Genomic DNA, 12,061 nt, shown 5'->3' with positions numbered 1-12,061 from the left:
ATGTGGAAGTTGGAATGTTTACTCAGTAAGTTCCTGTGTGGCCAATTTGGGGTGCTTCTGAAGGGGGGGGGGGGCAGCATAATGACTTGAAAAAAGTTGGCGAGACTATTGTATTTGTATCTCGTCATTCCAGTGTTGTTGCTCACAGCATTTCTACAGTATAATTCTGTGTTAGCTATGTATTATTGATGTAGCATTGTTCTGTGCTGTGGGTTTTTGTTTCTCACTAATAGAAATGTTTTCACTTTAAAGCACCGACCCCCTTTAAGTTGCTCCCTTGGGAGCAAAAGGCTGCTCATTAGCGGGCCAATAATCCTGGGGAACAAAGATCATTCCATGAGTTTCATACATTAAGGGAACATATATTTACACATACGTGTCTGTGATGAAATCTGAAGCTGTCAGTTTTCTGATCACAGGCGTGTTTTGTGTCACTTTACCCAATGCTAGCTTAGGGACAGATTTATAAAGCTTTTTCTCCCCTCATAGCCAGAGAAAAGCACAAAGAGCAGGTAAAATAATGGGATACATTTACTTGCTTATCTTTATCCAGCTATTCAGAGACACTTTATCCAGCTAAAAGTGCCATGGAATATCAAGTACCCACATAATTTTGTTTGGATAGATTTAAAACAGATATTTATGCATATGGAGTGTCAGCTGAGTAGTGCTCAGTATTGCGTTACCAGGCTATGGGTCAGAGCTACTAAGATGCATTAATTGAGTAACACATGATATGTGCACAACTGAGTCTGGCAAATGTTGAAACGAATTAAATCAATTTAGTAAGAAACCTTTCTGAAAAATCAAATAAAATGCACAATGTAACAGTCAACTAGACAGAAAAGAAAGACTTGCCTTTTTTTGGATGTGAACAACTGGCCACATTCCCCCTGAGACATCTTCAAGAAAAGGCCCCAAACGCTGGCCACAGTAGGTGAAGTAAACTCTGCCCTTAGATGGCTGTCCTGGTGGTGGTGGTGTGCCTTCCATTCTCTCCCAACCAATCCCTGCAACATCACCTACAAAATAAAAGTCATAAGGTAAAAGCAGTTGCATTTTTGGTAGTACAAGACACTGCTAGCAAATTTGTGGAAATACACAATAATAGAGTGCTTGCTTCAGCATCATAAATACTAACAAAAAAAGCGAGCAAATAAATATAAACTAGAATATAAATCAAGAAGTTGTATTTAACTGCAGGTGAGGGCAGCACCTATTTAGTATATTCTTGTTTCATTGCTGGATTTCAACCAAGTACCAAATATTGACCAGTAAACATCAATAAACAAGGCAATATCTATTGGATCTGACTGCTCTAACCTTAGAAAAGAAGATGCCTCCCAAGTTTACTATGTCCCAGAAAAGAACTTGAATCAAGAGACTGAAAAACCTATTGATGTTTCCTTTTTGCTTGAGACTTCTGAGTCTGAGTTGGCGACGGCCGCTACTTTGGTAGCGACTGTCGCATTAATGCCTGATAAAAATTGGATTTTCCGTCTTTTTTCCGTAATAAGGAGAACCCCTTTCTGGGTTTCAAAATATTGTTATTTCCTGATGTCTCCAAAGAGACACGACGACGGAGGAAACAATTTTTACTCCTTAAGCCCTAAATTATGAACTTGGGGGGGGGGGGGGGGGGGGGGGGGGGGCTTTTTTTTAAGGTACCCCTGCAAGTGCATAGTAAGGCTGGGGGGGGGGGGGGGGAGAAATATCTATTTACTGAACCTGAACATTTGTCATCACTAATAACCTCAGTTAAGGTGGAGAAGCTTTAAAGAATGATGTATAATTTCTTAGCTGAGAAGGTTATACCTTATAATATGTTCCTATATTATAATTCTCCCCTTAGATTACTTGAAATCTTGGATCTCCAATTATGGACTTGAGTGTCTTATAATTTTGAAAGCGTAAAGATTTATTTGCTCTTTCTTTTGTAATTTCTTTATGTAATAGTTCTTAGTTAACTGACACTTTCCTAGGCAAGACGTTTCTTGTAAATATTGATTAAATGAATAAATAATAAAATAATAAAAAAAAGAAAAGAAGATGCCACCTTTTGTATAAATCTAAGAGGAATATACTTGTCCTTTTCTGTTGATATCAACTTTCATTTTTTTAATAATACTTTGAACAAATATTACTTAATGTCTTAGACTACTGTGGAACCTATAAAACACAAAGGTTGGAATCTATGCATAACAGCTGCTGTGTAAGTCTTAGGTTTAGACATACTTATCAGGGTAGTAAGACGTAAGCACAACATGCAGGTGATGTGCTCAGACCATAAAGGAAAGAATAACAATACAAGCACTGAAAAGGGTTCTTCAGAAGCTTTGCTTACAGGCCTCAGGAAACAATTTGTAGATCTCATCGGTTGCTTATTGAGAACAAAAAAGTTATTGGTATCAATGAAATTAGGGTTTTTATTTGAACAAATGATATCTAATATTCTATTCACTGTCATTTGGTTTAACTCCTACCCATCTGAAAATGAAAAACTCAAAGGTGTTCCCAAAGATTAACACTGAAAACATATCCAAACCACAGATCAGTAATTACATACCAGGTGAAAGACAGACATCTAATCGAACGCTTTTCCACTGCAGCAAGCTTGATCCATTATAATGCACTGCTCGCCCATTACTACAGTAGAAAAGAAACAGAATGGCAAGGTGTTATGCTGTCTTCTTTACAAAAATAGAGAGGTTTCAATCAAAATAGAAAAAGTGCTTTGGCAATAGAGATGACTTCCAAGGTAAAGTACAGATGACAGACTTGGCTCGTAAGTCAAAAAAGTTGATTCCTTAAAAAAAAAAAAAAAAAAAATGCAGCCGACTCAGACAATATAGCTGTCCTCCAGAATTGTTGTTTTTTTTTGTTAAATATGGTGCTGCATAAAAGAACAGTGAAAATGATGCAGAATATAATCCTACAGACCCTGATGTAATAGCACTGCTGAGGACAGTAAATGGTAAGACAGAACAAACTGCTGATTCAGCATAGGGACAAAGAGGGGAGATGCTTATTTGTTTGTTACATTTGTATCCCACATTTTCCCACCTATTTGCAGGCTCAATGTGGCTTACATAATATTGTAAAGGCGATCGCCAAGTCCGGTATGGAAACAAATACAATTTGATGTTAGGGTCGGGTAAGGTTAGTATATTCAGGTACATAGGGATCAAAGATTGTCCAGTAAAATCTATGGTTTTGCTGTGTTGCAGAGTTCAGGCATCTAAGTTAGGTCAGTGGGGAATGCCTTTCTGAATAGATAGGTCTTTAATGATCTCCTGAAGTTTAGATGGCCGTAGATTGTTTTCACAGTCTTTGGCAGTGCATTCCACAACTGTGTGCCTATGTAGGAGAAATTTGATGCATAGGTTTATTTGTATCTGAGTCCTTTGCAGCTTGGGTAGTGGAGATTAAATTAGGTACGTGATGCTCTGGTTCAGTTTCTGGTTGGGAGATCTATCAGATCGACCATATATCCTGGGGCTTCACCGTAGATAATCTTGTGGACCAAGGTGCAGATTTTGAAGGTGATACATTCCTTGATTGGAAGCCAGTGCAGTTTTTCTTGGAGGAGTTTGGCACTTTCAAAACGTGTTTTACCGAATATCAGCCTGGCTGCTGTGTTTTGCGCTGTCTGGAGTCTCTTTGTGAGTTGTTCTCTACATCCCGCATATATTCCATTGCAGTAATCCACATGGCTCATTGCCATTGATTGTATCAGGTTGTGGAATATTTCCCTCGGGAAGAAAGATTTTATACATTTACGTTTCCACACTGAATGAAACATTTGCTTTATAGAGGAGTTTACTTGGCTCTCAAGTGTAAGATTGCAATCAATTGTAACGCCTAGTATTTTGAGGCTATCTGAGATAGGGAGGGTGTGATCTGGGGTGTTTAAGATTGTGGGTTTATAATTATTGTGTTGGGATGAGAGCATGAGGCAGTGTGTTTTTTCAGCGTTCAGTTTCAGTTGAAATGAATTTGCCCATGAGTCCATGATATTCAAACCGCACTTGATTTCATTGGTGATTTCTGATAGATCGTGTCTGAAAAGGATGTAAACTGTGATATCATCTGCATAGATGAACGGGTGAAGGTTTTGGTTGAATAAGGATTTGGCCAGGGGGGGGGGGGGGGGGGGGGTCATCATTATATTGAAGAGTATTGGTGAGATTGGTGATCCTTGAGGTACTCCACAATCTGCTTTCCACGGTGGTGACATGTTTGTTTTTGATTTGACTTGGTATGTTCTGGTGATTAGGAAACCCTTGATCCAATTAAGTATATTTCCTCCAATCCCGAAGTGGTCTAGGAGACGTAGAAGTATATTGTGGTTTACCATGTTGAATGCGCTCGACATGTCGAATTGGAGGAGTATGCTTTTACCTGTGACAATTTCATGCTTGAATTTGGCCAGGAGAGTGTCTAGTACAGTTTCAGTGCTATGAGAGGGGCGGAATCTTGATTGTGATTCATGTAATAATGAGAACTTGTCCATTTATTCCATAAGCTGTTTTGTCATCATGCTCTCCATCAATTTGACTACTAGTGGGATGGATGCGACTGGGCAGTAATTGGTGAGGTCGTTCGTTTTTTTTCTGTGTCTTTTGGTAATGAGGTGAGTAGGATACTGCCATGTTCCTTGGGGAAGAGACCTTGTTGGAGCATGCAATTTAGGTAGGATGTAAGGTCTTCAAAGAAGCGATTGGGTGCAGATTTAAGTAGGTAACTGGGGCAGGTGTCCAGTTTACAGTGGGTATTGGAGAATCTATGAATTGCTTGGGTAACTGATTTGACGGAGAGAAGAGCAAATTTTGACCAGATGCGGTCTGAGGGGTATTCTTTATAGTTTGATCATGGAGAAAGATAGGGACACTGAGAAAGGAGATGTTGAACATGTGAAAAGACATGGACCCAGAGAATGGAGACGGATGATTAATATGGAAAAAGAAGAAATGTCAAAGAGACAAGAGACCCTGGCAAGAGAGTTAAGAAGAAACAGAGGAAAACAGAAACCAGATTCTGGGAACAACATGATTAGAAAAATAAAATGACCAGACAACAAAGGTAAAAAAAAAAAAAGCAATTATATTTTCTATTTTGTGATGAGAATTGTCACCAAATGCCTAGCACTCACCTGGAGCTAACCCTGCGGCCACCTAAAGAGTCTGTCCCAGCAATGCTCAGGCCCGCCTAAACCTGCGCACGTGCTTCACACTGGCAAACCCTCCACTCCACCACACTGGGCTTCTCTTGCCTCTGAGCGAATCTCCCACTTGCAAGTTATTTCCCCGGTGGTTTCTAAGGACACTGGGACTACAATCCCAGGGGTCCCACAGTGGTCTAATAAGTATAAGAATACATTATGGTCAGCTATGTCGAAGGCACTAGACATATCAAATTGTAAAATTATGATTTTTCTGCCCATGCTCAACTGTTTCCTGAAATTTGCAATAAGGGTGGTGAGCACTGTCTCAGTGCTAAAGGATAGCCAGAATCCCGATTGTGTACTATGAAGAATGGAAAAGGCCTGTAGCAACTCCAAGAGGCTACAGGTCTATAATTAGATGCTTCGCTTCCTTGGGATTCCTTTGGGATAGATATTAGAATTATTTTGCCATTATTTTCAGGAAATGGTCCATTTGATAACATGAGGGCCCAATGTGATTATTGTACGCAATTAATAGGTTAGGAGCTGACCTTAGAATCCCGATTGTGTACTATGAAGGATGGAAAAGGCCTGTAGCAACTCCAAGAGCTGACTAGCTAATAAACTTTCCATCACTTTCACCAATATAGAGGCTACAGGTCTATAATTAGATGCTTCGCTTCTACTGGCCTTGGGATTCTTTGGGATAGATATTAGAATTATTTTGCCATTATTTTCAGGGAAGAGTCCATTTGATAACACGAGGGACCAATGTGATTGTACGCAATTGATAAATAGGTTGGGAGCTGACCTTACAAGATAGATGAGACATGTGATTAAAATACATTGTGACGTTGCGTACTTGGATAGAAAAAATTTTACCTGATCCAATGTGGGAGGGGAGAAGTCAGACCATGTTCTATCTACTGGGTGGCATATGGCAGAATTGATAGATGGAGGACTACATTGTCAATATTGGTGATGGAGCCTTTCATTTCGTCTAAATTTGTTAATTTTTTCCTCAAATTAATTTGCTAGTTGGTCTGCAGAGGGAGTAGATTCATTGTTTACAGTCAGGGATTGTGTGTTAAGTAGATTATTAACCAAAGCATAGAGCTTTCTGGCATTTGCATATCATAGAGGCCATGAAAAGGTGCAAACCATACATATTTCTAGTTTTTATTGTAATATAGCTATTTTGCTTTTCTTGAGCTGGGATCAGACTTAAGAGTTGCAAGAGAGTTATAATGTGCTTTTTCTGAAAACTACCCTTCTAAGGTTGTGGTTTGACTTTTGGCCTATGCTAACTTGTGATAAGTTGCTGGTCAGCAACTAAGACAGAGACTCCTATGACTAAGGACATCTACTGTATCCAGATAAACAATCAAAAGGAGAACGGTGTGGGTAAAATTGTAGCCATAGCACGAGGGTGGGGGTAGTAACAGGGTAACTTTATCCATTATCTAATGAAAACTTATGCTTATGTGCATGACAGGCCCTGTCAATATAATGAAGGAATAAATGATAGAATTTGATTAAACGTGTTGGAACGTGATTCATCATAACAGGAAACAGAATATTCTGGAAAGATACATATTCATTAGGTAGGAAGGGTAATTATAATTAAGATAATTAAGAAAGGAAGAAAAAGTATTTAAGAGGAAACAGGATGGCGAGCCTCAGTGTGTCCACCTAGCCTTGGTCAAGCACACAGAACACAAATACTAAATGCAAAATAAGTGTCTGTAAACTAGAAATGCAAATACGTAGACAGATATTAAACTGAAACCTTAAGAAGTCGGACCTTGCTTGAAGACCACCATCAGAGAAATAGAAAGAGATAGATGTGTTTCCCCCTATTCTGAGCAAAATATAAATATATATATATAATAATGTTATACAATTAGGGACTCAATAGAGCTGCTGGAGCACTCGTATTATCAATCACTAAATAGCTCCAGTCTTATTGAATACAAAATATCTTTATTAAACACGTGTGCTTCAAAACCTGCTCACGTGTGTTTAAAACCTTTATTCACAAACAATGTTCTCTTATATCTTCCATACTCATTCACACCTTATAGTACCTGCATAGAAAATCTATAACAAGGAGGATTTATATATACATGACTTTCTTGAATATCATTACACACTGTGTCAGAGTTCATAACTTCTTGTCTCTCAAAGAGACTTCACAGAATTAGAAATACGGGACCTTTGCATGTGTCCATTCACTCTGCTCTTCCGGTTTCCGGTTTCACATAAAGTTTCATGAAAGTTCAAGACAAACCCCAACACACTTCTCTGGGGATGAACACCTCCACTTGCAATAGATTTCAGGCACTACATAAGCAGAATGAGACTTTCAATCTCATAACTGCTGTTACTCCAGTCCTTAAGCAAGCATCGGCTCCTCTATGCAGGACCGCATTTCGTTCTCTTCATCAGGAGGAACCACCATATCCCTTTAACCAATTCTGTTTGGCAGCGTGCCAACAAAGGACTTTCTCAGGCCGGGACCCAACAGTTGTTTAATAAAGATATTTTGTATTCAATAAGACTGGAGCTATTTAGTGATTCAAAATATAAATATACCAGATAAAGGGCATAGTGTTAGGAGAGGGGTGCAGCCAAGGCCATTGTACATGACTCCTTGGCCAGGGGAGCTCCAAGCCTGCCTGAACCAAGCCAGGCGGCATAGCCTGGTACAGAGTTTTGGGGTCCCTCCCAAATTTCTGCCACGGACCAATGCCATGCCTGATACCCAACTCTGGCAGATGCACTTTCTACAAACTGACATTTTCAAGTCACTAAATAAGAATTTTTTTTTTTTTTTTTTTACCTTTGTTGTCTGGACATTTGATTTTTTTTCTGATTTTATTAGTCCCACTCTGGTTTCTACTTTCCTCAGTTTTCTCTTAACTTTCTTGCCAGAGTCTTCTGTCCATATGACATTTCTTCTTTCTCCATATCTATAATCCATCTTCTCTCTATGTTCCTGTCCCTATACTGCCTCCATGTTTAGTATCTCCCTTCCCCTGCCTAACATCTCCATTCTATATATCCCTGCCCCCCTTGTTCAGCATCACCACGTGTCCTTATACCCCCTGTGTCCAACATCACCCCCTGTCTCTCTGACCCTATGCTGCCCTTGTGTTCAGCATTCCCCTTCTGTGTCTCTATCCCTCCCCAAGTCCAAGTTTCTTTCTCTCTACTCTTCCTGCCCAACATGGCCCAGAATCTTTCCTATTCTTCCCACATGGTCCAATCTAGACCTCTCTCCGCTCCAGTCTCCATGTAGCATCCAGAATCTCTCACATCCATCCCCCCCCCCAGGAGGGCATTCTTTTCTTTCTATTCCCTCTCACCTCCTCTCAATACCCAGTGTAGCATGTGTCCCTACCTCTGTGCATCCAGCATCTTTCCCCCACCTTCCCTGCATCTCCCACAGTCCCACCTCTCCCCATTTCCCTCCCCCTCCAGATTGTCTCTTGTTGCCTCCCCCTACCAGTCAAGTATCTCTCTTGGAGCCCCCTACCAGCAAATCCAGCAGCTCTCCTAACCCCCCCTATTCCCCCCTACATGTCCAGATTTTCTCTTGCTTCCTACCACCTGCCAGTCCAGCAACTCTCCTGATACCCCCCAATTTCCCCTCCTCCCAGCAGGTCCAAATTTTCTCTCTCCCCCTCCCTCATGTGAGTCCAACAACTCTCCTGACACCCCCCTCAATATGAGTCCAGCAACTCTCCCAACTCCCACATTCCCCCTCTTCTCTGCAGGTCAAAATTTTCTGTTGCTCCTCTGCCAGTCCAGCAACTCTCCTGACACCCCCATTCCCCCTCCTCCCTGCAGGTATAAACTTTCTCTTGCTCCCTCCCCCATGCCAGTCCAGCAACTCTCCTGACCCCCCCCCCCCCCATGAGTCTAAAAACTCTCCTAACCCCCCCCCATGTGTGTCCAGCAACTCTTCTGACCCCCCCCCCTCCCCCAATCTACAAACTCCACTTCTCCTATGAAACTAGCAGCTCTCCCTCTCTCCTACGGATCCATCCAGCATCTTTACTGCTGCTCCTAATCTTTGTGGCCGACCCTTTCAGCTTCTTTTTAACCATTTTCCTCATTTTGTCATAGTCACCCTTTTGAAAATTGATTGCCCAAATTCAACCAGGCGCACAGTTCTGCAACTGGGCCCAGGAGTAAACCGTAATATCAATCTAATGCTGCACTAGAGATGCTCATCTACTATCTTCTGGAGACAGTGAAAAACTAAAGAAGGTTGGCTACACAGTGCATGTTTCACAAGTATTTGGTCTCTTGTCTCTAACTGCTAATAGAGGGCTATACTTCTGCTCAGTCTGTATTGAGGTACCAGTCCTCAATTTTACTCGGAACTTCTTCCATTTATTTTTGGCTGGAGAAAGGAAATTTTATCTCCCCTAAATAACTCTCCTCATGCTCTGAGATTGGAGCAGAATCCTTATTTACATCTATCCTTCCTCTGGAACAATAAAGTCAATTGGACCATCCAAGGATATCAGAACCAGAAACTCTAAAGTTCATACCTGCAATCTGTGAGTTAAAAAAATTATTTTAACTACATAATCTACTTCTATGAATCTTTTAGATGCCTTAAAACTAAAGGAAACCTATGCCCTGTCTCTAAGAATTTCACATAGAAGTGCTAAGTGCAGACATTTGTTTCTCTATTTGATGTAAGACTTTGATCTCACAGGCCTGGTCTGAATTTACAACTTGAAAAGGTCTGTTCTTTCAGCTATTAAAGCCTTAACCCTGCATTGCCAACTAGGAAGACTGCTGATCTACAGGGTGTACTCCAAAGAGTGGATTGCAGCGCCACCCAGTGAAATTTTGCCTAACTAGCTTCTGACACAAAAATAAGTCATGAAAGCATCCCAGTGGTGTGTGGGAGAAGGCAAAAGTGCAAAAGCTCAAACACCTACATAGCAGTACTTAAAAGATCACCTCACTGTCACACCAAACCTACCCACAGCACCCCCAGACCACCCTTGGGAACTATAGGATTGGTGAATGCCAGATCAGCTGAAAGAAATCCTCGGTGATCCATGATGCCATAAATGAACAGTATCTTCACATCCTAGGAATGGTTGAACTATGCCCAACAGGTTTCAACATCCAACATCAACCAAGACCAGGAAGACAGGGTGGAGGGGTAGCAGTATTGATGCGGGACACAATCAAACTGCACAGAATATCCTTCCCCCAGCTACATGGATCAGAATCTCTTTTAATCCAACTTGAAGAGGAGAAGCCAATCTGGCTGCTCATGATTTACAGAGCACCTCGTAACAACACATTATCTGTGCAAGAACTCCTAGACCTGATTACTCAAGTGACTCTGAATTACCCTAGGCTGGTGATCATGGGAGACTTCAATCTACAAATCAAAACCCCAGATACCACCACAGATGCCTTTCTGGACACAATGACAGCAGTAGGATTTACACAGGTGATCAATTCTCCAACCCACGAAAAGGGTCACATACTAGACCTGGTATTCTACAAAGGGGTGGATATCCCAGAATTATGGGATAACAGTATTGAAATAACACCCCTATCATGGTCAGATCATTTTCTAATTAAATTTTCCTTAAGTGACCACCTGAAACAAATGGCACCTCCCAGAGTTTGGAAGGAGATCAGAGACAAAAAAAAGTTGACCGCTAAGAATTTCCTAGAGGCCTTGGACTATCCGCACATAGATGAAAAGACAACAGTAGCAGAACAAGTTGACATCTGGAATACACACCTAGCCAAGGCCTTAGAGAAAACAGCACCACTAAAAAAGGTCTTATGCCCCACTCACAAACGCTCACCTTGGTTTTCTCCAGAACTTCGGATCCTTAAACGCGAAGGACGAAAACTGGCAAGGAGATGCCGCAAATCTCACCTGGATGAAGACAGGCTAAACTGCAGGAAGCACATGGCAAAGTACCGCCTAGCCTTAACAGCAACCAAAAAAACAGTATTTCTCTCAATGCACTGCACAGGCTGCCAATTCAACCAAGCAGCTGTTCAGTATAGTAAACAGCCTACTTGGAACCCCCACAACAAAACCAGCCTGCCCAGTCTAAACCGAACTGCAATGATTTTGCTGCATACTTTGCCAACAAAATTAAAAGTCTCCACCAGGATTTACAGGCAATCCCACCCAGTGCCCAACCAGTCAACCAGGGGTGCACAAACTTGCCCCCTCCTAACAGAGACAGATGGAACACTTAACCTAATGACAGAGGAGAGCCTTGACAAAATCCTAAGAGACCTTCGACCAACTACCTGCTCCCTCGATCCCTGCCCATCATGTCAAGTATGGGCCTTAAAGAAGGCGCCACAAAAATTGTGAACACCTCTCTTTCTAATGGGCAACTACCAACAGCATTAAAAAGGGCAGTGGTTTGCCCTCTGCTGAAGAAAAAAAACCTTGACCAGGACAAACTTGAAAGTTACAGGCCAGTAACCAACATCCCGTTTCTAGGGAAACTCATAGAACAAACAGTCTGTGTTCAACTTAATGAATGGCTAGAAAAGAGTAACTGGCTACATCCATGTCAATCTGGATTCAGACCTGGTTATGGAACAGAAACGGTCCTCGTATCCCCGCTAGATGATCTTCACAGAAACCGAGACAAGGGATTTGCCTCAATGTTAGTACTGCTAGATTTCTCAGCAGCTTTTGACACTGTGGATCATGATAGCTTGCTAGCACGACTGACAGAAACAGGTATCAATGGAACAGTACTTGCATGGTTCAGATCCTATCTATCAGACAGGCAACAATCCATAATGATTGGCAGCAACTCATCACCACCATGGACACTGACCTGTGGGGTACCACAAGGATCGATACTGTCACCCATT

General features: G+C 41.4%; 1 protein-coding gene across 1 annotated transcript in view; it reads right to left on the bottom strand.

Annotated features, from left to right (window-relative positions):
* Nucleotides 1–12,061, bottom strand: part of HECTD4 (HECT domain E3 ubiquitin protein ligase 4) — a 467,625-nt gene that overhangs the window by 137,822 nt on the left and 317,742 nt on the right. Inside the window, 2 exon segments of the mRNA XM_030218637.1 lie at nucleotides 859–1,022; nucleotides 2,567–2,646. Of these exon segments, the coding sequence (XP_030074497.1) occupies nucleotides 859–1,022; nucleotides 2,567–2,646 (244 nt within the window).

This window comes from Microcaecilia unicolor, chromosome 11, assembly GCF_901765095.1.
Source record: "Microcaecilia unicolor chromosome 11, aMicUni1.1, whole genome shotgun sequence".
Lineage (NCBI taxonomy): Eukaryota > Metazoa > Chordata > Amphibia > Gymnophiona > Siphonopidae > Microcaecilia > Microcaecilia unicolor.
The sequence above is the reverse complement of the archived record's forward strand: the minus strand, read 5'-3'. Positions and strand labels throughout refer to the sequence as shown.